The 27,090-nt window shown below is 44.6% G+C and overlaps 1 protein-coding gene across 2 annotated transcripts in view; it reads right to left on the bottom strand.

Moving 5' to 3' along the window:
• The window catches only part of LOC101943352 (caspase recruitment domain-containing protein 8-like), a 42,603-nt gene that overhangs the window by 11,313 nt on the left and 4,200 nt on the right, over nucleotides 1-27,090 (bottom strand). The window contains exons 2-5 of one of the 2 annotated variants that reach the window (XM_065556893.1): nucleotides 16,353-16,384; nucleotides 5,407-5,457; nucleotides 4,561-4,611; nucleotides 3,997-4,026 (exon numbers count right to left, since the gene is read on the bottom strand). In XM_065556893.1, coding sequence (XP_065412965.1) covers nucleotides 3,997-4,026; nucleotides 4,561-4,611; nucleotides 5,407-5,457; nucleotides 16,353-16,384 — 164 coding nt within the window. The remainder of the gene's footprint in view (nucleotides 1-3,996; nucleotides 4,027-4,560; nucleotides 4,612-5,406; nucleotides 5,458-16,352; nucleotides 16,385-27,090) is intronic. The other variant, XM_065556894.1, reaches the window with a different exon arrangement.

Genomic DNA, 27,090 nt, shown 5'->3' with positions numbered 1-27,090 from the left:
TCAAATCCATCTGCCCCCTAGGCAAATTTCTGCTCCCAGGTGCACTGGCACAACTCCACTGACTTCAACTGCCTACACAAAAGAAATTAAGCTACTATTCCCTTCCCTCAGCAGCAACCTCATCTCCTTTATTTCAATTCAGATCATAGACACAGACCCATGAGATTCATAAAGTCTGATTTAAATGTAAATAATAATAAAAACTCTTTCATCAATACTGTATTTCTGTCTCAACTGTCCAAGGCATATGGTCACCTGTGTTTAAGTGTTGTCTTTCTGTTGAATCTTGTGGTTCAACCACAAGTTATTGGCATAGATGCAGAAATCACTGGGTTAAATATATGGCCTGTGTCATGCAAGAAGAGAGATTAGATGATCACAATGGTCCCTTATGGCCTTCATAACTAAGAATGTATGAAATAATGGACAAATTTCAGGGTCCTATGAAAGTAAGCACAAAGACTCTACCATAATGCGTATGCACAAGAGGGCATGGGCCACCTTAATTTTAGCATCTCCTAACTTTTCAGTGTTTGCCTTTACAACCTTAATATCCTTTTCACATAGTTTTTTTGTGTGTGTAATATTTTAAGTTTTTAAAAACAGAAATTAGAATCAACATGTGGAATCATACTGACCCCTATGTGTTTGTCAGTAGGATAGGAACATTTAGATCTACAGCACAGACCCTTGCCATTGAGTTAACAGAATAACAGATAGCTGTAGTAGGTTGTCATCTTCTAGGTGGATCAGCAGCAGATGGGGATCAGACACACACTTTACCAATGGGTTTCCCAGGTATTTGCTGACAGCAGAGAAATGCTGAGGGGAGTCATAGAAGTCATAGACCCTTTTGCTCCTGTTCCCCGCAAACCTTCTGCCCATGTCCCCTCCAGCCTGTCCCTGTGCCAGTTCTGCCTCTCCCCTCAGCTCCCCATCCCAGTTTCCTCCATACCCCACCCAGCTCTTCACCCCAGTCCCATTCTCCTTGTCTATCCAGTTCCAATCTCCACCCCTACAGGGTCCTCATCCCAGTTCCAGTCACCTTGCCCAGCCAGTCCCAATCTTCCTGGTCTTCTTGTCCCACTATCCTTGCCCAGCTATTCCAGTTCCCACCACCACTGGCTCTTTGTCTGATCTCAATCCCCTATCCCCGTCCGGGAAACCCATTGGAAAAGTGTGTGAACGCATGAATGCAGCCAGCTGTTCTGGCACCTCAGCAGCCTCTGGTAGGTCAAAAGGCGGAACTGCAGCACTTCTGGGGTAGAATGTATTTTCTGTGGGGGGAAAAAATTCGATGCCCAGTGCTGCAGAACTCCCCCAGAAGTAGAAGTTCATCACAGCACCCTGCCGCAAAGCCAGGTTCGCACAGAGTAGGGCACCCAGGGATGCTGGGGGGTTAGACTGGGGTTCAGAATGCCTAGTAGGGGGACAGACTGGGGCATGGGCTCAGGAGCTAGTGGGGTGACAACGTTGAGCCTGGGGATGGAGGAGAGAGGCTGCAGAAACCCATGGGGATGGGGAGTGAGGGACAGGGGCAGATGTGACTGACTGAATGGGAGAGGCTTGGGGTCAGCCGGGGTCTGCATCAGGGAAGCTTCCCTACTCCCTACAATCACCCCTCCCCCAAAAAAGCTTCTCACACCCACACCCAACATCCTCCAGATTCACTCCTAGGGTCCTTCCCCTTCCGTCAGCAGCTCGGTTACCCCTGACTCCCCCAAGCTTTTGCACTATTTCTGACAGGTGCAGGAAATACAGTTCTGTATTGTATTTTAAATGAATTACTCAAAGTTCTGCATTAATATGCCTAGTAAGGAATCTATGTAAAAAAAAATTACCAGAATCTTTTTTTTTTTGGTCATATTGTTACAGACATACTCACTGACAGATATTTTGAAATAAAATACCAAAATAGTGAAACTGGCATGATTATATTGTGTTATTTTGACAAATAAAATATGCAGAATTTTGCAGAATTTTCAAATATTGTGTGGAGAATATTTTATTTTTTGGTGCAGAATTCTCCCAGGAGTAGCAGATGGAATCTTCAGAGAATTTAACTGCCAAATTCTAAAAAATCTCTACTGAGCATGTGTGAATGAGATTTTTAAAGGCTTGTAACTTGGCCAAATTGAGACACTCTTTTACATAGATGACAAAAAGCCTATCCCTGACACTAGGGTGATTCCCCCATGCCAAATTTCAAGTCCCAGCTTCAAACCATAGACGCACCAGAGTTGTGGGTTCTCAAACTTTATTTTTCACGGATCACTTTAAAATTGCTGAGGGTCTCGGCAGACCACTTAATGATCTTTCCAAATGTTGTTTGTACCATTAGCTAACTATTGTAAAGCACTTTGGATAAAAGCGCTATATAAAAAAAAAACCTTCTCCAGGGTCCAGGCACCTAATTTGAGGTTCTCAAACTGTGGTCCATGGACCACCAGTGGTCCGCGAGCTCCTTTCAAGTGGTCACACATGAGAGAATGAAGGGCCAACCACCTAATTAGTGGAGACACCTATGCAGCTCCACTAATTAGGTGCCTGGACCCTGGAGAAGATGTACATGTAAGGTGAGGTGGTGGCCTTGGGGGGAATAGAGGGTAGGTAGGAGGGGGCAGTGGGGTGAGAAGAGGGGGTGGGGAGAATTTGGGACGTGCAGGGCTGCGGCAGCCAGAGAAAGAGGTGACTTTCCCCAGCTCCTGGGCTGCGGCAGCCAGGGAGAGACACCCCCTCCTTCCCAGCCCCAGCTCAGGGGCTGCTGCAGTGGGGAGGAGAGGGAGAGACCTCCCCTCCTTCCCAGCTCCAGCTCCAGGGCTGCCGCAGTGAGGGAGAGACGGCACATCCATCACATTAGAAAGGTAAGACTACTGATATTAAAATATGAGTTGTGTGCTTTTATTTGAAGAACAAAAAATGTTAATTATTATTAAGGTTTTTTTATACAGTGTTTTTATCCAAAGCGCTTTACAATAGTTAGCTAACGGTACAAACAACATTTGGAAAGATCATTAAGTGGTCCGCCGAGACCCTCAGCAATTTTAAAGTGGTCCGTGAAAATGAAAGTTTGGGAATCACTGCACTAGAGCTTCTCAATTAAATGGTTGTAAGAATTTTTCTCTTTAAATATGGGAAAAACAATGTCTTTTTCCCTAATATTGTTTTTGGAAATAGATAGATCATCTTTGCTGAAACTTTGCAAAAAGCTTCAAATTGAGGCAGACACTCAGCATGGAACATATCAGTCTGAATCATTAAAGTTTGGTAATGTTATAAGCAGGGTTTTTTAATGGGAAATGTCAGGCTACCTTAACTATAGGTGGCACTACCAGCTCTACCTATAATATGCACCACTGACCTGATTCTGCAGCCTTTAATCATGGTGAGTAGTGTATACTCACAGTAGTAGTGCCATTAAGATAACTTGCCAGCAGAAAGGGTTGCAGAATCAGGCTGCGAGAGTCTTTAATTATATGATCACACTATCTTAAGGGTGTCTGTGTTTGGTCTGGAAAACATGCTGTTACACTATGTTATCTGAAAAATAATATGTGAACACATAATTCAAGGCTGTGAGTTGAATCCATTCTTGAGTAAACGCTAGTTTACCTGAGATTAGTTTGCCACATAGCTATTTGCAATGCTTACATGCAACTAAGTACAGTAACTTTGGTATTTCCTGAATTTAGGGTTCCTAACTCTGCAACTTTAAAATTGCATTAAGAAAGTATTTTTGAATGTATTTATTTATAAATACACGGTGTGAGTGCGCAAGACCATACAATATAAATTCTTAACTGGGCTCTTTATTAATCTGGGGAAGGTTTAACAGGAAGTAATGCTTTACAACTAGGCTATGTTACACATTGTATCAACACTCAATCATTTGCTTGCTCTTGCATCCCATTGCCCCCTATAAATTATTGTAAGAATCACTAATGGAACTTGTCCTTTTATGGCAACAGAAATAAGAACAAAAATATATATACTCACCTGATTTTCTTATATCTGTCTCCTCAGTATCTGCAGACAAAAAGCTTTCTAATTATTTAAATACAAATTATATAATCAACTTGTAAGAAATATAAATAGACTGCTGGTAATATAACACACACACATCAAAACATTCATGCCTTTCACCAACAGCAATCGCTTCCTGCAATTCTTTTTCTGCTCATCCTGTTTTGCCACTTTTGCTGCCAATTTTTAAGTGTATTTATGACCTCTTGTTGCTTAGGTGAACTATTGTGATACAAAAAAATGTTTTCAACAAGTATTGTGTCTAGAATAAAACAACTTTAGCCTTTTTTTTTTATTACTTCTCTGTGTAAATCCTTACTCATGAAAGAGAATGGGATAAACGAAGAATAATGAGAATGAGAATAATTTGAGCATGTAAAATATTATTCAGCTTCTCAGTATCTAATCACTGAACTGATCATGGTAAACAATTGGTTTGAAATTATTTACATAAATAGTAGTGTTTTAATCATTTAAGATCAATCTAAAAGCTTAAAAGAGTGCAAGGAAATACAGATACTGCAACATAATACTCACCTGACTCACTTTCAGAGCTACTTTCGGAGTTATTTTCAGAACTGTCATCTCCTTAATAAAATTACATCCCATTAGCCATGGTAATAATTAAATAACTTCACAGATAAGCAAAACATAAATTTAGATATTTAAGCAGATTAGCTGGGCAACAAGTTATATACATAAGAGAGAGAGGGAGAGAAATGCAGCGGCCCTTACTGAGGGGGCTTTCTTGCTGGGAGTATACAACACCAGTATGCTCCAGAATCTGCACTGGCTTCCTATTGGTTTATGAGTAGAGTTTAAGATGTTGGTTATGACATATAAAGCCCTGAATGGTTTGGGAACTTCCTACTTGAGAGACCACCTCTAGCCCCATAACATAAAGCCCCCAGTTCAGCAATCTAAGCTATGGCTGGCCCACAGCAGACATACAGGGAAAAGAATTCCATGAACCCTCTCCCCACTCTAGCATATCTGCACAGACCAGCCATGATTTGATCCACAGACAGTGAATGTGTTGCAAAAAGGTTTCATTACCTTACATTTTAAAAGTGTAAGATGAAAAGAAAACATTGGTAAGAAACAAACTCAATTTGAGGAGTTAGAGTAAGCCTGTGATATCAATTTTATTCTATCAAAACATCATGAGAAATTCCTCCCTTTATTTACATAACACCTCAGCAACATGATAGACCTTATTCAGACGCCTTTAAAAAAGATCAGAACAGTAGGTCAAGTCTGTTCAAAATGTAAAATATCCCACACTCAAAGAAGAGAGTATTGTATGTATAATCTGCTTGCAGTTTTCAATGGATTCTTCAATAAGATGTGGAGCTTTAGTAAGAATTATACTTTTCTGCTTACCTGATTTACATTCTTGAGCTGAGTCATCCTCTCTAGTGCCATAACTTTCTACTTTAGAAAAAGAAATACAGCAGGGAATTAAACATGTATGTTTCACAAAAAAATGAAAGAATAGATAACATCTTCAAATACATACAAACAGTTAAAGTCCATGTGCCTAGACCAGTGGTTCTCCATCTATTTTTATGCGGCCCACAGTGTTACCTGCGCCCCACGCTGAGAACCACAGCCCCCCCTCAAACACGCCGCCAGACCCATATGCGCACTGCCTCCCACCCAGAGCCCCCTCCACATAGCAGGGCCAGGAGATGAGCCCTGGGTGAGGGGCCAGGTGGCATCCCCAGACCGTGGACCCTGCGGGGCTGGCTGGCGGCTCTGACCCCGACTCCACCACGTCTGGCTGGGCAGCCTGGACCCTGCTGCGCCGGGGGCCGGGCAGCCAGGAATCTGGACCCCGCCGCATGGGCCCGGCGGCCTTTAGCACACAGCTAAGAACATACATATAAGAACATAAGAACGGTCATACTGGGTCAGACCAAAGGTCCATCTAGCCCAGTATCCTGTCTTCCGGCAGTGGCAAATGCCAGGTGTTCCAGAGGGAATGAACAGAATGGGTAATCATCAAGTGATCCATTCCCTGTCGCTCATTCCCAGCCTCTGGCAAACAGAGGCTAGGAACACCATCTCTGCCCATCCTGGCTAATAGCCATTGATTGACCTATCCTCCATGAATTTATATAGTGCTTTTTTGAACCCTGTTATAGTTTTAGCCTTCACAACATCCTCTGGCAAAGAGTTCCAAAGGTTGACTGTTTGTTGTGTGAAGAAATACTTCCTTTTGTTTGTTTTAAACGTGCTTCCTATTAATTTCATTTGGTGACCCCTAGTTCTTGTGTTCTCAGAAGGAGTAATTTAATTATATTATGGTCACTATTACCAAGCGGTCCAGCTATATTCACCTCTTGGACCAGATCCTGAGCTCCACTTCAGCCTAAATCAAGAATTGCCTCTCCTCTTCTTGGTTCCAGGACTAGCTGCTCCAAGAAGCAGCCATTTAAGGTGTCAAGAAACCTCATCTCTGAATCCCATCCAGAGGTGACATGTACCCAGTCAATATGGGGATAGTTGAAATCCCCCATTATTATTGAGTTTTTTATTTTTATAGCCTCCCTAATCTCCCTGAGCATTTCACAGTCACTATCACCATCCTGGTCAGGTAGTTGGTAATATATCCCCACTGCTATATTCTTATTATTTGAGCATGGAGTTACAATTCATAGAGATTCTATGGTACAGTTTGGTTCATTGAAGATTTTTACTTCATTTGATTCTACGCTTTCTTTCACATATAATGCCACTCCCCCACCAGTACAACCTCTTCTGTCCTTCCGATATATTTTGTCCCCTGGTATTACTGTGTCCCATTGAATATGCTCATTCCACCAAGTTTCTGTGATGCCTATTACATCAATATCCTCATTTAATATGAGGCACTCTAGTTCACCCATCCTATTATTTAGACTTCTAGCATTTATATATAAGCACTTTAAAAACTTGTCACTTTTTAGTCTGTCATTACATGATGAAATTGAATGGGACTCTTTTTCAATTGACTGTTTCTTATCAGATCCTGCCCTTATTTTATTATTTTCCATCCTCTCCTCCTTAGTAGGACATAGAGAGTCTCCATTAATAGATCCTCCCCTAAGGGATGTCTCTGTCCGAACCACGTGCTCCTCCACACCTGTCGGCTTTCCCCTGGCCCTTAATTAAAAACTGCTCTACAACCTTTTTAATTTTAAGTGCCAGCAATCTGGTTCCATTTTGGTTTAGGTGGAACCCATCCTTCCTAAAGTTTCCCCAGTTCCTAATAAATCTAAACCCCTCCTCCCTACACCATAGTCTCATCCATACATTGAGACGCTGCAGTTCTGTCTGTCTAACTGTCCCGGCACATGGAACTGGAAGCATTTCAGAGAATGCTATCATGGAGGTGGACTTCAGCCTCGTACCTAACATGGCATCCAGGACCTCTCTCCTATCCTTCCCTATGTCATTGGTACCTGCATGTACCACGACACATAAGTCTTGTCCCGAGCACTACACATAAGTCTATCTAGATGTTTTGAGAGATCTGCCACCTCCACACCAGGCAGGCAAGTCATCATGCGATTCTCCCAGTCATCGCAAACCCAGCTATTTATCTTCCTAATGATCGAGTCGCCCATAACTATTACCTGTCTCTTCCTAATAACTGGAGTTCCCTCCCCTGGGGAGGTATGCTCAGTGTGAGAGGATACCACATCATCATCTGGAAGGAGGGTCCCTCCCAAATATGGGATTGTCTCCCTCTGCTTCAGTTGGATGTTCTCCTTCCCTGAGACTTTCATCCTCCTCAACAGCACAGAGGCTGTTAGACCAGGTGTGGGACCGTTCTACTGTGTCCCGGAAAGTCTCATCTATGTACCTCTCTGTCTTCCTTAGCTCCTCCAGTTCACCCACTCTGATCTCCAAAGCCCGTACACGGTCTCTGAGGGCTAGGAGCTCCCTGCACTGAACACACACATACGCCACCTGCGGGATTGAGGGACCCGCCGCCGAAGACCCTGACGTGCCGCCCCTTTCCATTGGTCGCTCCAAGCACCTGCTTCCTTCGCTGGTGCCTGGAGCCAGCCCTGTGTTTACTCCTGCAGCTCGTTCCTTTGATGATGTTTTGTTTTTATAAGGGGGTGTTTTTGGCTTTAAGTTTAAAGAATGTTAAGTGTATCTAGCCCCCTCCCCGCACCTCGAGACTCTCCCTCTAAACTCCCTCACAAAACTCCCTGGTTAGCCGCTCCTGTTTGCTAGCTGGGTCACAGCTGTGTGTTAATTGGGCTGCATGCGGGCCCGCGGGTTGAGAACCACTGGCCTAGACCTATAAACTATTACCACTAGGGGGATGCATACTCAATAGCTTCTGCAGGCCAAACTCACTGTACACACCATGGGCTCCTTGCACCCCTTTACTTGCAGCCTCCCATCCCTTTCTATTTCAGGGACTCTCTACTACCGTCCCTCCTTATGCCAAGGACTTTGTGTCCCCCATTCCTCCTTCCCCAATGGGCTAGAGCACAGGCACCAACTTTTGTTGGCGCTGGTGGGTGCTCACACACCCCCGGCCCCGCCCCCTCCCTGCCCCATTGGATCCCTCCCCAAATCCCCACCCTGGGCCCGCCTCTTCTCCAAGCATGCCGCGTTCCTCCTCCTACTGCCTCCCTCCCAGGCTTGCCGCACGAAACAGCTGTTTTGCGGCGCAAGCACTGGGAGGGAGCGGGGAGAAGCAGGATGTGGCGGCCCACTCAGGGGAGGCAGAGGTGAGCTGTGGCAGGGGGGCAGGTCGGGGAACTGCCAGTGGGTGCTCTGCACCCACCAATTTTTCCCCGTGGGTGCTCCAGCCCCGGAGCACCCACGGAGTCGGTGCCTATGGGCCAGAGGCTGTGTGCCCCCCTTTCCCTCCTCACTCATGCCATGGCAAGTTGAGTGTAGGACTTGCTTAGCTGGGCCAGTTATATTGGTCTTATTTTTTGTAGATGTCTTGTTTGCCATTATCTGGCAAAAACTTAAAACTCATGAATGTTTCTGGCAACTTTATTACAAAATAGCACTAAATTGCTCAGTTATTAGAATTATTATTATGTATCATTTGTATTGTGGTAGCACCCAGGCGCACCAGTCATGGACAGCTGGGTGTAAAATTAAATCCACACAAATTTATATTACGATTCTTTAGTCCAAACACCAATTGTTTCCTCTTCAAAGATTACTATATTTATAGTACTTGTCCATTTCTAAATGTGAATGGAAGTGTAAAAGTAGTGATTTCTTTATTTAGAAAATTATTGTTGCTCTACATAATTCTCTGATTAACCTAGATCGAAACAAAACAAAAAACCCCCACAACTTTGGTAAGCTAGAGCTAGGATTGTAAATATATTATGAGAAGAAAGCCTGATTAGAATGTTATAGTTGTAAAAATAACCAGTGTTTGAAAGCCAGAAAATGCTAAGTTAAAGTTCCATAAAAAACTTTAACTATGATTCTGTATCATATATGTATGTTTTACCTGGAGATGGGAATACATGATAGCGTAATCTTACATTAAGTAGCCAAATGTCCTGTTTTACCAGGACAGTCCTAGTTTTTCAAATGATATCCTACTGTCCCAAGAATTTCTTCTGGGACACACAAAATGTTCTGGCTTTTCATATCATCAGTCAAAATGCTTTGGTTTTTTTAATAACTGCATAATGTTTCCTCAAGAATACGCTCTGTGTTTACCAGGAACAGTATTAATTGTGATGAACAGTTTGGCATTCAGACAAATGTTAAATGACTTTATGAAAATCAATCTTTTGCTCAAAATGGTTATCGGGCCATCAGTTCCCGAACATTGATGTGCAGGGCTAGCTGAGGTGCAGTCCACAGGCCCTGGGTATGGTGCTCGTTGAGATGGGCGCCCCAACCCAGAGATGAAGCGTCTGTGACCAGGTGCAGAGAGGGTTGTGGGGCGTGAAACGGCATCCCCTCGCAAACCACATTGTGATCTAGCCACCAGGTGAGGGAGGTCAGGACCGAGTTCGGGACCGTGACCACCATGTTCAGGCTGTCCCGATGTGGGCGGTATATTGACGACACCCAGGTCTGGAGTGGGCGAAGCCGAAGTCTGGCATGCCTGGTTACGTACGTGCAGGAAGCCATGTGACCCAGCAGGGTAAGGCACGACCTCACCGTGGTAGTTGGGAAGGCTTTGAGCCCTTGAATGAGGCTCGTGATGGTGCAAAAGCGGTTGTCTGGCAGGATGGCTTGTGCACGTCTGGAGTCTAGGACTGCGCCGATGAATTCTATTCTCTGGGTAGGTTCTAGAGTGGATTTGTCCTTGTTGAGTAGGATGCCCAACTCGTTGAATGTGTGCACTATTATATGGACGTGCGCTCGAACTTGCTCTCTGGTGCGACCGCGTACCAGCCAGTCGTCTAGGTACGGGAACACCTGTATCCCTTGCCGACGAAGGTACGCTGCCACGACAGCCATACATTTCGTGAACACTCTTGGGGCCGAGGATAGGCCGAAGGGAAGGACTGCAAATTGGTAGTGCACCTTGCTTACCACGAATCGCAGGAAGCGTCTGTGAGGCGGGTAAATTGCGATATGAAAGTATGCATCTTTCATGTCGAGGGCGGCGAACCAGTCTCCAGGATCGAGGGAAGGGATAATGGCCCCCAAAGAGACCATGCGGAACTTCAACTTTACTACGAATTTGTTGAGTCCGCGCAAGTCCAAGATGGGTCGCAGACCTCCTTTGGACTTGGGAATGAGGAAGTAACGGGAATAAAATCCCCTGCCCCTTAACTCTACTGGAACCTCCTCTATGGCCCCCATAGCAAGGAGCGTGGAAACCTCCTGTATAAGAAGTTGCTCGTGAGAAGGGTCCCTGAAGAGGGACGGGGAAGGGGGGTGGGAGGGGGGGATTGAAGAAAACTGGATAGCGTATCCCCTCTCCACCGTGCGAAGGACCCAACGGTCCGAAGTTATAAGGGACCAAACGCGGTGGAAGTGGGAGAGGCGATCCCGAAAGGAGGGGGCTGGATCCTGGGGGATGACTGGGGCGCCGTCCTCGACCGCACCTTCAAAAGTTCTGCCTGGGACCTGCGGGTGGTCTTGGTGGCCCTTGGTTCTGACCGGGTTGAGGGCCGGTCCACCTTCGTCTACCACCTCGCCCGCGCCTCCGGGCCGAGTCCTGTCTCTGACGAGGTGGGGGGGGGGGTAGAAGCGCTGAGGCTGAGGCCTAAATGGCCTGCGCTGAGGGCCCGCAACATGCATCCCCAGGGAACGCATGATTGTCCTGGAGTCCTTGAGGCTCTGCAGGCGAGAGTCCGTCTTCTCTGAAAACAACCCCTGTCCTTCAAAGGGCAAATCCTGAAGGGTTTGTTGCAATTCAGGGGGCAAACCCGAAACTTGGAGCCAGGAGGTCCTTCACATAGCGATGCCCGAAGCCAGGGTTCTCGCAGCCGAGTCCGCTATGTCCAAGGAGGCCTGTAAGGAGGTCCGAGCCACCTTCTTACCCTCCTCTACCAAGGCCCCAAACTCCTCCCTGGACTCTTGGGGAACCAACTCCTTGAACTTCCCCATAGAGTTCCAGGAGTTAAAGTTGTAGCGGCTCAGGAGCGCCTGCTGGTTAGCCGCTCTAAGTTGCAGCCCTCCGGCTGAATAAACTTTACGGCCAAACAAATCGAGGCGCTTAGCCTCCTTCGATTTGGGCGCTGCGGCCTGTTGCCCGTGGCGCTCCCTTGCATTCACTGATGCCACCACCAGTGAACACGGCTGGGGGTGGGTATACAAGTACTCGTAGTCTTTGGAGGGGACAAAGTACTTTCTTTCCACCCCTCTCGCTGTGGGTGGGATAGAGGCAGGAGTTTGCCATATCGTATTTGCGTTCGCCTGGATCGTGCGGATCAGGGGTAACGCCACTCTCGATGGGGTATCCGCCGCGAGGATATTTACGATGGGGTCCTGCACCTCCACTATCTCCTCCGCCTGCAGGTCCATATTACGGGCCACCCTACGTAGGAGGTCCTGGTGAGCCCGAAGATCTATTGGGGGTGGACCTGTGCACGATGTGCCCGCCACTGCCTCATCCGGAGAGGAAGAGGAAGATGCCTCCGGTGGTAAAGGATCCAAGGGAGGGTCCTGGTCTCCCTGCTCCTGGGCCGGAGCATCACCTGCGCTTGGGTCCAGGACGTCAGGTGGTGCGGACACGGAAGCCTCCATGCCCCCTGGCGGAGGCCGAGAGATGGTGGACTCCGGGGCCCTTCTAACGGAGTGGCCCGAGCGAGAGGTCGAAGCTATTGGAGCCCCTTGGGCCTGATGGTACGCCCACGGGGTCCAGAACGACCAGTGAGATGGGCCATGAGCAGGGTCCTCTGCTACCTCCTGCCAATGGCCTATGTCCTGCTCCTCGGCTTGCCCCTGAGGGGGGTATGCCGATCTCGATAAGTCCTCAGAGGAGCGGGACACCGATCTCAATGGCCATGGCGGTGCCGAGTGCGCCGAGACGAATCCCGTGGGCTGCGGTGCCGCACGGTGCCGGTCCGGAGATGTTCTATCTCCACGCAGTGCCGGCGATCGGTGCCGGGACCGCGACCGGTGCCGATGACCTCGCCGGTGCCGGGAGTCGGATCTGGACCTCGACGATGACCTGGAGTAGGCCCGGTGCCGGGAGCGGCCTCTCGACGTCGAGCGTCGATCGTAGCGGTGCCGAGAACTACGTCTCGATGTTGATCGGTGCCGACGATCATAGCGGTGCCGAGACGTAGAGCGGTGCCGCGACGAAGATCTTGGCCGCGAGTACGACCGGTGCCGAGGTGATATCCGGCGCCGGGACTGCGAGCGGCGTGGGGACCTGCTTCGGGACCTGGACCGGTGTCGTGGTTCCAGCCCTTGCGATGGAGGGCGCATCAAGGCAGGTTTCCCCCTAGACTGGACCGGACGAGTCAACGGTGCCGGTGGTGCCGGTGGTTGGGGCGGTGCCGGCTCCGTGAGAGCTATCAAGTCTCTCGCTGTCTCAAAGGTCTCTGGGGTCGACGGGAGGCACTGTATCACCGCCGGTCTCGGTGGAGACCCTATCTGCACCGGACTCAACGGCCTCGGAGCCGGAGTCGACGGTGCTGGAGGCACCTGTTTCCGGTGCTCCACAGGTGGACGCGGCTCTACCCCCGGCACTGGGGGAGCCGGCGTCTTCGGCACGGAGGTCCCCGTCTTATGGGCTTTTTTATGCCCCGGGGATAATGACCGGCGCCAAGGCACTTGCTGTGCTTGCGGTGCCGACGAGGTCCGGTGCCGTGGGGGCTTGTCCGACGCCACTCGCGTGGTCGGAATAGTCGGTGCCGCCGGGGCACTGCGCACCGAGGTGCCAGGTGCCGGGGCCTGACGCGCTGATGGAGCGTCCGGGGTAAGTGCCGCCTCCATAAGGAGTTGCCGGAGCCGAAAGTCCCGCTCCTTCTTGGTCCTTGGTCTGAAGGCCTTACAGATCTTGCACTTATCTGTTTGATGGGACTCTCCCAGGCACTTCAGACAGGAGTCGTGCGGGTCGCTCGTTGGCATAGGCTTAGCGCAGGAGGCGCACTGCTTGAAGCCGGGAGCCTTGGGCATGAGCCCGGCCACGCGGCCGGGGGAAAAAGGGGGAGACAACCCCCTTAATCCCCTTGAACTATATAACAACTAGTGACAAGTGAAAAAACCAACTATTTAACTATAAACAACTAGAACTATAACTATAACTGTGAATGACTAAATAAGCTAGGGAGAGTGGAGAACAGCTATGCCGCGCTCCACAGTTCCAACGACCGTCAGGGGCGGTAAGAAGGAACTGAGGGGGCGCCGGGTCGGCTGGGGTATATATTCAGCGCCATGAAGGCGCCACTCTAGGGGGCTCCACAGCCGACCCGCCGGTGTTGCTAGGGCAGAAAATTTTCTGACGATCGTGCACGCGGCGCGCGCACACACCTAATGGAATGGATATGAGCAAGCACTCGAAGAAGAACACCGGATTACTGAAAAACATCCTCCCACTTAAATACACCCGTTGCTGCTGAGTTAGGAGCTGGCAATAGCAATGTCAGCACATTTAAAAAGAGTGCACTTTTGTAGGAGTTTTGTAATCCTAAAAAATTGGTCATAAAAGTGTCCCAGTTTTTGTTTTGGAAAGTATGACACCTTTCATCCTATGGATTGATGTGTGTTTAAAGTAGGGAATGTGGGCACACATTATGCTTCTTTTGGCACAGCATCTGGCCATAACCGGATCAGATGGCTCATGATACTTGGGGCGAGTAAACCTGTGGCTGAATTACTGAAATGATTGGACAGTAAATTCCTATTTCCTTCTCTCCCAGACCCCATAGTTTAGTAATTAATTATGCTGCTGTCCTTGTTATTCTAACTCTACCTATTCGTTTTTCCTCTCATAAAGATAATTTGCCTCAAGAAACAACTAAAAACAATCAAGAAGTTAAAAGCTTGCACTTGTGACTTCAGTTATTTTGCAACTTTCTCTTAGTTTTTCAGGAAGCAGAGAATTTGACTACTGCCTACAATTTACCATTGTAAATTGATAGTTCAATAAGTATCTTCACTCTCCTTTTAAAGACTTCTTCACTATTGAATATACCCTTTGAAATTCTGCCAATCCAGTGGCTTAAGGAAAGCATAACATTATGTCACCAGAAAATGCAAGGTTTGTAACCAGTAGCAAATTTGGGCTCTCAATTCTAGGTGCGGAAGATCAGTGAGAAGTGGCAGTGACATATTACAGCTCCAGGAGAGGGAGGAAAGGTCGTGGTCACCCACTCTGTCAGCATGCCTGCCACTAGTGAATAGAGAATGTGATGCATAATCATCTAGAATCATTCTGGAGGAGGTCACTCACTCTTCTTTCACAGCCACACAACTCGTGCCATGACAGCAGAATTACTGATTCCCCTACTCATTACCATAGTACATCCAACAAAAAGAGGAAGCTATTCGGAGATTCCAAGCCCAGAAGGGACCATTGTGATTTAGTCTGACTTCCTGTATAACACAGGCCATAGAACTGGGTTATATGGGGGGTGGGGGTGGTAAAATGAAGATGTGCATTAAACAAAGGAACTCAGTTCAAACTGAGGTCATTAAGAGCATACAAGAATTTAGATGTATAAGAGCATCTGTACAGATCATCCTGACTTTATTGTAGCTATCATAATTTGAAGCTATATCTGTCATAGTTTATTTTTACACATTTACTATAATTGAAATTGTAAGGGCACTATAGGTCAAATTCAGCCATACCTTCTCTCACAAAAAACACCCACTTACTGCAGTATTTGGCATTATATGACTAATCATGCTTTAAATGTGATACACAGAAGTTAGACAAAATCATCATTACAGACTAGGGACCGAATGGCTAGGCAGCAGTTCTGCAGAAAAGGACTTAAGGGTTACAGTGGACGAGAAGCTGCATATAAGTCGACAGTATGCTCTTATTGCCAAGAAGGCTAACGGCATTTTGGGCTGTATAAGTAGGGGCATTGCCAGCAGATCGAGGGACGTGATCATTCCCCTCTATTCGACATTGGTGAGGCCTCATCTGGAGTACTGTGTCCAGTTTTGGGTCCCACACTACAAGAAGGATGTGGAAAAATTGGAAAGAGTCCAGCGGAGGGCAACAAAAATGATTAGGGGTCTGGAGCACATGACTTATGAGGAGAGGCTGAGGGAACTGCAATTGTTTAGTCTGCAGAAGGGAAGAATGAGGGGGGATTTGATAGCTCCTTTCAACTACCTGAAAGGGAGTTCCAAAGAGGATGGATCTAGACTGTTCTCAGTGGTACCTGATGACAGAACAAGGAGTAATGGTCTCAAGTTGCAGTGGGGGAGGTCTAGGTTGGTTATTAGGAAAAACTTTTTCACTAGGAGGGTGGTGAAGCACTGGAATGGGTTACCTAGGGAGGTGGAGTCTTCTTCCTTAGAGGTTTTTTAAGGTCAGGCTTGACAAAGCCCTGGCTGGGATGATTTAGTTGGGAATTGGTCCTGCTTTGAGCAGGGGGTTGGACTAGATGACCTCCTGAGGTCCCTTCCAACCCTGATATTCTATGATTCTATGATCATAATGAATTATAAATGCATGATTACCTTTCCTCTAATCATGATATTTTTATACTTTTATAAATAACATGAAAGGAATACATGACGGATCTGAGAAAAATATAAATGATAGAAAACAAAACCCCACACACTCTTTTTCATGAGACTAATGGGATACAAAATAAATGAAGTTTGGTTAATCAGATTGAGATTCAAGTTCAACAGTTGATAATCTAATAACAAATCCGTTTGAAACTATTGTATATTTTGAAAAGTTACTGTACCTTTTGCTTTTAAAGAGGAAACATCATCACCACTGGAAGACAAAATGATTGGTAGTCAGTAATATATGTTAATATTTAGCTATATTCTGTTACTACAACCAACAAGTGACCAGTCTACAACATGATATTTAAGAAGAAATATTTTTAAATGTAAACCCAAAAATCAAAATGAAAAATAAATAGCTAAATACCCTGAAAATCTGAAGAGTAATTCTGATGTAGGGCTTGATCCTACAAGCCCTCACAGAATAGTTTAGCCTCCTCTGGGCTGTAAAACTTTGTTCTAATTCTGGTCGGGGGCTTGGTGTCAGGTGGCTGGGTAGTGTTTCGTGCCCTGTGACATCAGATTCGATGATCTGGTGGTCCCTTCTGGCCTTACATGTAATGACTCTGTGTGCATTGTCACACTGGGGAAATGCTTGTATAAGTAAGGTCTATTCTTGTGAGTAAGGATTTGGAGGATCAGACATAAACACAGTAGAAAGAACAACTAGTTTGGGTGTTGACTATTATGAAGAGAAAAAAGTATAAAGAATTATGAGGTAACCCAATCCATGTCAAAAATACTTCAGTGCTTTAATAATAACTTTCATACTGTAAAAATATTCTTTAAAAATTTATTTTTACTGAAACATTATGAATCTGCATACAAAATGGCAGAATGTAGCTACCTTATAATATAATGGGAAAAGCCAACTCAGAACACAATGTCATTATTTGTTGGGGTATCCAAAGGACAGCAAGTGTATTATAAACTAAGACTCCAATCCTGCAAACACTCAAACACATGCTTAACCTTAAGCACGTGAGTAGGCCCATTAACATCAACAGAATGACTCACTTACCTTCAATTAAAGTACTTAAGCATGAGTACAAGAGTTTGCAGGTCCAGGGTCTCAGGCACGTGAGTAACTTCATGCATGTGAGTAGACTCACTGAACTCACTCTAAGTACTCTCACATATAAAGTTAGAGAGACAAGGTGGCTGAGGTAATATCTTTTATTGGACCAACTTCTCTTGGTAAAAGAGACAAGCTTTCAAACTTACACAGAGATATTATCTCACCAATCTTGTCTCTCTAATATCCTGGAACCAACATGGCTACAACACTGCTAACAACGTATCAAGTTATTCATATGCATGAGTGTTTGCAATATCAGAGTCTAAAGCTATGTTACCTTTTCAATTCTTTATTTGGTATCCAAACTTCTACATCCCAGTAAGTTCAAAATACATTAAAATCACATGAAATGTAATGAAATGATGAAGACCATTTAAAAGTACAAACAAACATTTTTAAAGTGTTTGTTTCAAGCTCCTTAAGAGGAGAATAAGTAGCACTTCCCCATTAAGCAACTCCATGCACTATAATCCTGACTTTCAATGTGTATCCTATCAAAAACCTGGGGTGAAATTCTGACCGCACTGAAATTAGTGGGAAAACTCTCAGAAGGCCTCTCTTTTGCTCAGACTTTCAAGTATATGAAAATACATAATATGGACCAAAATCCAATAAAGACTGGATGAGGATAAAAACTCAATTTTATGTGTAACCTAAGAAACCAAAGCAAAATTTTTTAAAAGTGACTAGTGATGTAAAGTGTCTGAATTTTTGTATGTTCAATCCAAGATAGCGCAGAGGAGCATGATTTTGCACTTTCTGAAAATCAGGACCATTTATGGTGTCTCAAGTTGAGTTGGGCCAGGTCTCTGAAGATGAAAAGCCAGTGAATTAATCTATTGTGCAACACAGCTCTTCAAAATGTAAGAAAATACAAGGCAATACTAATATCTGGCAACCCAGTGCCGAACTATATAATCATTATCAAATTCTCCTCCCAGTAACACTAGTACAACACCCCTAGCATCACTGTGAGGAAAACCTTTCATCTAGACATAATATACTGGCATAAACTAAATCCTCACTGTAATCAGACAGATGGATGGTCTGAAGTTCATTTTTATTCTCTTTTCTTTCTACTTACCACGTTTTCTATCCTATAATTTCAACCATTAATTAGATCTTCTTGATCTATTACACTTTATCAAAACAACAGGTGTTTTAATTTCCATATTCACATCTAATTAACTTGACAATCTGCCTTTTTCCTACCGTTTTCTTATACTATTCATCTTTAACATATGAATTATCATTAACACTATTTAATACCTTGTTCATACACCTACTCTACTGTATAATTTCTTCTCATTAATTCCTTGTATCACTTCAGTCCAATCTATGTTAGTATCTCTTCCCCAGTTTCTGGTGTGGTAAGGAAATAAAGGAAGAGAAGGCAATATAGAGAGAGGCTTGATGTCTTGAATTGTTGTTTCCTTTGATAGCACTTACCTAAGTCTTGTAATGTGGTGCCATTTTATTTTTGTCTTTTTACAATCACTGCTTGCAACATAGCTCAGTAACAGAACTGGTCAATTTTTTAAATTTGAAAATAGCTTTGAAGAATGGCCTATTTTTCAAAATGAAAATTTTCATGGAAAATTTGCGTTTTGTTTGAAATTTTTCAGGTTTTGATTTTTCATTTTCCTTCTTTCCCCTTTCTCTTCTTGTTGCCTTCCTTATTCTATTTTTTCACTATAAATAAAATATGGGGAGTAGAAGAAAAAGAGGAAAAAAGAAGCATGAGAAAAATAGGTTGGGGGAGACAAGAAACCAAACCCCAATTTTTTTCAGAGAAAATGTCAAAACAAAGGATTTTTAAAAATTGCAAAAAGCAATTAATATTTTTGACCACCTTTTTTACAAATTATTCCACTTGAACTCTACTGGGAATATATGCAAATCAACTACAGGAGAAGACAAAAAGCACAAAAATCCATGCAGAGCAACTAGAGGAGTCAGAAAGCATGAGACAATAGAAGGAATTAAGATTTTGGTTTCAAGGAGAGAGACTTCAGAGTAAAACTAGTCTGCCAAATTTGTTCCATCTTCTCCCTTTTGCGTCACTACCTTGTACTACCCTGCACTTTCTAGATATGCCTACTGAAAGCAATCAACAAATATCACGTGGTATGTGGGTAGGTTGAAACATCATTATTTGCTGGATCAGTAATAAAACAATGCCAGTTTACCTACCAAAAAAATCCACCAACTCAATCCAGCTAATTTAAGAATATCACTACCAGTAAGAAGTTCCTTAACCAGTCATCTTATAACGTGTCAAAACAGAATTTACCTCTTATATGATTAAATTATTCTCAGCAGTGATAACATGAAATTTAAATATGTTGCTATATATCTGATTACTTGCAGGATCTATTTTTTATTAATTACACAAATGTGTTTATATTACTCCCATGTTCCTTCTACACTCGTCACGTACTAAAGAGGGATGACAGATTTAAAACTGCTGATCACAATAATAATATATAATTAATCAGATCATTTCTTCAACAATTTTAGCCTAAGTAAGGCGTGAAAATCAGGCCGTTGTAATTAAGTTACATATATCCCTTAATGTTGTAGAGATAAGATTAAAAATTAACAAAGTCTGTTAATATACAACCAGATAGTTCAATATGCTGTTATGCCACTTTCTGTTTGCCACTAATTTTGGTATATGCCAGTTACTATTTATAGTTATTGGTCAGCATTAAACACAGTGCATTGCTATATAAACAATTGCTAGCTGTTCCTTCCCAATTATAACCTGTCTTCTCAAAAAAACACATTCAGGCTTCTTCTAGTCATTGAGGTTTTTGGAAAATGGCATCAACATATAATGTAATTCTTAAATGCAACATTTTGTGTTAAAAAATAAAAATTGTATATGATGCTGAAGGAAGACAACTCCTGCAGCATCTTTAAAAGGTTTCTTTCAGTCAGAAAGTTTGTTACTCAAAGCGTGCCTGATACATATATGTATGATATACCTTTGTAATGCAAATGTGTGCAATATTTTGTGTTATACTCAGAGTGCAAGAAACTGAGAAACTAAAATGATAGACCAACTATTTTTAAGATAACTATAAGTAAAGAGAAGTCTGATTTGTGCTGAACTTATTAAGAACCCACATCCTCGCCGATATAATCAATATCATAATGGATAGTGATTTCTTTAAAACGCAAGGGACAATCTAAACCACTGGCTCTACTCCTTCCTCAGTTACTGCTGCCAGGGACTTTCTGCTTTGTTGCAGTGGCCATCCATGAAAGAGAATACTGTTTTCTAGGGGCCGTTTTTTTTCTAAGTATTTAGACAGTGCAGTAGGAACCATACTTGCAATGCTGTCTTTTGTTAGTTAAGAAGATAATCAAAATACCACACAGTATGTCACTAAAACGACTACTTTATTGGTGCAGAAAAAACAAAGACACAGTTCCTAACAAGCACAAAAAGAGTGCTACTCCAATGACCAAAAAGCCTGAGGCAGCAGCAGGAATGGAGTAAGCAATTCAGATTTTCAATTCAATTTTCCAAGCTATTACCATTGTTTAAAAAAAACCACACTATTATTATTTATTATTATTATTATTGTTAAATATTTGTTTATTGGTAGTAATAGCAGCTATAGTAGTGAGCATTTATACAGCACCACAAACAGAGGTGGTAACTGAAGCCACGGAAGGAGAGAAGGCCTTGGAAGACAACAAAAAGAAAGAAGAGAAGGAGACTGAAAATAAAGCCTGGGCCTGTTAATGTCCTCAGATTTCTCTGACTCTTTTCAATCTGTGTTTAAGCCATGGTATGGATCAGAGATTGTGCTGGTTTTAGTGGTGCACAATCTCCTTCCAGTACTGCACAAAGATGAGACACCCACATGACTTTTCCAGATCTGTCCGCTGACTTTAATACTTCTAACCATGAGGTGGTATTTAGGGTTACCATATCTCATAAATAAAAAAAGAGGACCCTCCACGGGCCCTGGCCCCGCCCATTTCCCCACCCCTAGCCCCGCCCCAACTCCGCCCCTTCCCCACCTGAACCCCGCCCCCTCCTCCCTTCCACTCCCAGCCAGGGGGAAAGGGCTGCCCCAGTGCTACCGGCTTCAGGGTTTGCCGGGCAGCCCCCAGACCCTGTGCCCCCAGCCAGCGCTTCCCAGTGCAGCTGGAGCCCGGGAGGGGAAGCACCCAGCCGGGGGCACAGGGTCTGGAGGCTGCCCAGCAAACCGTGAAGCCGGTAGCGCTCGGGCTTTGGGCAGCCCCTATGCCTCCGGACCCTGTGCCCCCAGCCAGGTACTTCCCCTCCCGGGCTCCGGCGGCGCAGGGTCCGGAGGCACGGGGGCTGCCCGAAGCCGGTAGCGCTCGGGCAGCCCGGGTCTTAAACAGAGCCGAAGAGGAGCAGAGCCTCCAGCCGCGGTGGCTCTGCGTAACTTACACTGTGTCAGTTACACAGAGCCGAAGAGGAGGAGAGCCGCAGCGGCTGGAGGCTGTGCTCCTCTTCGGCTCTGTGTAACTGACACAGTGTAAGTTACACAGAGCCGAAGAGGAGCACAGCCTCCAGCCGCGGCGGCTCTCCTCCTCCCCCACTCTTCGGCTCTGTTTAAGAGCCGGGCTGCCCGAGCGCTACCGGCTTCGGGCAGCCCCCTTGCCTCCAGACCCTGCGCCCCCAGCCGGGCACTTCCCCTCCCAGGCTCCAGCGGCGCAGGGTCTGGAGGCACGGGGCTGCCCGAAGCCTGTAGCACTCGGGCAGCCCGGCTCTTAAACAGAGCCGAAGAGTCGGGGAGGAGCAGAGCCGCCATTTTCCCCGGACATGTTCGGCTTTTTGGCAGTTCCCCCCGGACGGGGGTTTGACTGCCAAAAAGCCGGACATGTCCAGGAAAAAGAGGACGTATGGTAACCCTAGTGGTATTGATGCATTTGCAGATGTTGGCAGGGCTAAATGGAGTTGTTTTAAGGGACTCTATTCATTTCTCTTTGCAAGGATCTTGCTGTTTTTACAAGATGACTGTTCATCAGCCTCAGGTACACTCATTTATAGGGTTCAACAAAAGTCTATGTTGTCATTTCTCCATTCTACTATTCACCCTAAGAGGCTGCTGGGGAAAGAGTGAGATATTTAGATTGCTGTACCCATCAATACACAGATGACACAGAGCTCTGTGTCTCTCTTATCAAAACCAGGCCATTTAGTAACTCCACTTTCCCAGTGTCCATTTGAGATGAGAGCACAAGCCTGTTCTGGAGAATTCAGGAAATATTCATAGAAAATGGCAGATTTAATATTCGTGTGTCCCTTCTACTATCACTGAAGTTCACAGTTCAGGAGTTTTTCTGGATCTTGAGCTGCTTTTGGACATCCAAATAACAATGGTAGTCCTGTTGTTTTTCAATTGACTTCACTTGCCAAGGAATTCCTCCTGGAATTAGCTAGTCATTATCCACCTAGCCTAACACCCATGTTTTTGTCTCAGAGATTGCATTACTGCAAAGCACTCTACATAGGACTCCACCTGAATACCATTTGGAAAATTCAGGTAGTGCAGGATGCAGTTGCTTGCTTACTCAGAGGCGTTTCATGAAAAGAGATCACACCTATGCTCTGGATATTTCACTGGCTCCCAACTCATTTCTGGGTACAATTTATGGTGTTGGTATTGACCTATGAGTCTTTTATGGTTGCAGTCCTAAGTATCTAAAAGTCAATAGGACTTAGTTGCTTTAACTTGCAGCTGAGATCAACTGGGCATCATTTGCTGAAGATCCCTAGAATTACTAGCTTAAGCTGGTGATAGAGTATTCTCAACAGAGGGCCCTCAACTCTGTAATTCAATTCCCCCTTTGGTCTGGCAAAGTCCACATTTGTTAACCTGCCAGACCAACTGCAAAGATCATCTAATCCCTCAAGGCTTTTCTGAGGAGAGTAGGGTAAGCAGAGACAGACAGTTTTTTAATGTAATTTTTTTGACATTTTCTTAATATAGATTACTATTGTTATATCTCATATAATAACTGTTTTTATGTTACATGTCAGGTTAGCCACACAGAGACAGAGGCGAAATGGACACTAGCAACAACTTAATTGTCTTTTTAAAAAAAAAAAAAGGGTGGATTGTCTCCAGCACTAGGGAAAGATGTGCTGCAATATTCTTCACACAAAGCCACCTACTGACTAACCACTGTAATGCAATTTCAACTTCCCAACTTTCTCTCTTTTAATTTTTCTTTTCTGCATTTTAACAATTTTTTAAAACCAGAAAACTATTTTTTCAAACTAACTTTAATCTAAAAAAATTTTGGTCTGTTACTCATCCCTAAATCATAGTGGTTTTTTTAACTATGCAACCAGAATAGGTAACAAGGTGGTGACTAGTCTGCCTTTTGTTTGCAACAGCTGTCTCTGGGAGGTGTGAAGCAGGTGAATCTTCTGCTCCTGGTTCTGCATCTGCAATTTGAAGGTTGCTCAGTTTTGATTGTTGACTCAACGAACTGAAGATATTGAAAGCTGCTGAAAGCCCCACTGTCTGTCTCACCAGTGTATTATCTGGGTGTGATGCTTGCAGACCAGGTCCCAGCTCATGCCAAGACCCAAGACCTCATTGAACACTGACAAATGCATAGCTGGAAACCAGTCTGGCTTACCAGTGGGTTAATATAGTTAAAACAGATATTATAAGAATTTGTTTAGACTTTATGAAATGCTTGTAGGATGATGCATGCATTAATCCTATTTATAATATCTGTATCCCATGGTATAAAGTTATATTGAGTGTTTGCATTGTAAACCTCTGTAATTGTGTAACTCACCAAACAGGAAAAGAAGAATTAATTAAGGTAAAGTGCTCATCCTGCACACAAAATGGCCCATTGACGGTAAATGAGACATTGTGTAGCATCAAAGGACAGAGACCTAGTCGATGGCATTCCTAAATCACTCCAGAAAGGGGAGGCATGCACATAAACTCATCCCAGCAGCTTGGATTTTGATATGAAGGGGATAAAGATCCATGACAAGGAGAAATGGGGTCTCTTTATGCTGTCTGGACAACCTCATTTATGTTCTTAAGCAGCTCTGCCATCTTTCTTCGGAAAATTTCAGGAGCGCTGGTAATCCCAAAAGGTAAGCAAAATCTCCCAAACAGCATAATGAATGTAGTCTATGTCTATGCGGTAAGTCGACCTATGCTACGCAACTCCAGCTACGTGAATAACGTACCTGGAGTTGATGTACCTTAGGTCGAGTTACTGCGGGGGTTGACGGGAGAAACTCTCCCGACTTACCTTACTCTTCTAGTCGGGGTAGAGTACAGAGGTCTTCACTGGACCCACTAAATCGACCGTCAGTGGATCAATCTCAGAGCTTCGATCCTGGCCGTAGTGTAAACATAGCCTCAGGGGCAAAGACTCCTAAACATAAGCAAGAGATCCCCATGCTGCTTGGCAGGGGTCAGCCCTAGGACATATAGAGCCACTTATTATAGAAGTTTATATTACCTTTTAAAATCTAAGCCTGCAACTCATATGTGTGTATATATTTCCTGTTTTAATTCTGTAAATAACTAATTTCTTTTTCCTAGTTAATAAACTTTAGTTAGATTATTACAAGACTGGGTACAGGCATTGTCAATGGTTTGAGATATGAGTATAATTGATCTCAGATAAGTGACTGGTCCTTTCTGTTGATAAGGATAGAAGTTTCCAGTCAGTTATCAGTTTAAAGGAACTCAATCTACACAGATATCTGTAGAAGTTCTTATATGCCCATACACTTGCCAGGCACTCCTTTTCAAACTGTGCATATTCTTTTTCTGCTTTGTAAGTGTACGAGAGCAGAATGCACCACCAAGGCCTGCTACTGGCACCACCACAGACCACTGAGAGTTTGTTTACATCGTAGAACATTAAAAGTAGAGCAGTTGAGAACACTTCTTTTTCCTTTTTGAAGGAAGTCTTCTGATTTTGTACCCACAGCCAGGATGTATTGGACCATAATAGTTTATCAGAGGTTCTCTCACTGTAGAAAGATCTTGCATGTATCAGCCAAGATAACTTACCATACCCATGAGTATGTATCTCAGTTCTGGTACATTCAATTCTCTAACTGCTTTTACTTTCTCAAGGGAAGGACTAATTCCATCTTTGGTTACTTTCTGTCCCAAAAATTCAATTTGGTTTAGGCAGAAAACACACTTCTTCTCTTTTATTTAGCTTGAGTACAGACTCACTGATTAAGCTCAGAACTTTGTTGAGGGTTTTATGTTCTCCCAATGATGACCTGTACACTTTTAAAATTTCATCCCTAAAAACAACAACCTCATTATGTTCTTAAGCAGCTCTGCCATCTTTCTTTGAAAAATTTCAGGAGCGCTGGTAATCCCAAAAGGTAATATTTGAAAGCAAAATCTCCCAAACAGCATAATGAATTGTAGCGGGGTGGTTACCCGCTCCGGCCCTGACAGGGTTAAGGCCAGCCCTGGGAGAGGCCTGGGGCTGTAAGGAAAAGCCCAGGTTGCTTAGGAAAGCAGGCACAGCTGGGGCCATGCCCCAAACAGAGCATAGCAGGTCCTTATAAAAGGCTGCTAGTGTGGCGCTAGAGTAGCTCTTTTTGGTCTTGGAGGGAGCAGGGCCTGGCTGTTGGAAGCAAAGGTACTGGGAGTGAAGCAGGGCTGGGGAAAGGCCAGAGAAGCAGGGGAGCTCCAGGCTGGTGACTCCCCAGGCTGCAGGGCCTGGTCCTAGGCCCACCCCTGAGGTACTGGGTGGTAGAGGAAGACAGCAGGTCCTACCCTCTTGCCTGTGGTGACTGGCTCTTATACTGCAGTCTGCTCCAGGGAGCAGGGGCTCATTGCTGACTGTCAGTAGTCACCAGCTGAGGCAAGGTGGGATTAGGGGGTGGGGGTTCCCCAGGGAGGGGAGACCCTGAGAGAAAGGGGTTACTGTCAGGGGGCAGCACCCCAGATAATGGGGCACTGGGTCTGGGAGAGACACAGGGGTCAAACGGCAGGGGACACTGGCCTGCAGAGGGTGCTGCAGAGGTTGCTCCAGAGGCTGGATGAGCTAATTCCCAGAAGCAACCAGCAGGAGGCGCCGCAGGGGTGAGTCCCACACTTACATGAATGTAGTCAGTTTAGCACTCTTTGGCTAAAGGAATTTGCCAGAAACCACTTGAGGCATCTAGCTTGGAGAATACAGTAGCTTCTGCCACTTTAGGGAGGAATTCTTCTAGTATTGGGAGGATATATGTTTCTATCACTACTGCTTCATTAAGTCTTTTATGATCCACACAGATTTGTATATTCCCATTTTAATTCCTAATAGGTACCATCAGTGTGTACCAATGCAGTGGGCTCAGATATTTTCTCAATGATATCATTATTTTCCATTCTCTTTAACCAGTTTCTACTTTATGAAGTAATGGGATAGAAATTCTGGAGGGCACAAGTATGCTATATGGTTCAGCACTGTCTCAAGATTATTTCTACTGGATCTCCTTTTTAAAAGTTCAATATCACCAAATATTCCATCAATTTCTTCCACCTTTCTCACTAGACCCATCATGGCAACCATACTAAGACAACAGAGATTGTCAGCCTCCAATCCTCTAATTACATACACATTAAAATTAAAGCTTTTGTCTTTGTCTATTGTTTCTGAGGAAAATTGTCCAATGCAGTTCAAATACCGCTGAGGCTATTTAGGCCAGCATCTGCTCGTTTCAGCTCCATAACTGTAAGTCCCTTCTGATATGACTGTTACATCTGCATCCGAATCTACTTGAAAATGAAGAATCTTTCCACAAATATTCAGTTTCACCCTCCAGGAAGGCTCTGTGTCATTACACG

Source organism: Chrysemys picta, chromosome 9 (assembly GCF_011386835.1).
Source record: "Chrysemys picta bellii isolate R12L10 chromosome 9, ASM1138683v2, whole genome shotgun sequence".
Classification (NCBI taxonomy): domain Eukaryota; kingdom Metazoa; phylum Chordata; order Testudines; family Emydidae; genus Chrysemys; species Chrysemys picta.
The sequence above is the reverse complement of the archived record's forward strand: the minus strand, read 5'-3'. Positions and strand labels throughout refer to the sequence as shown.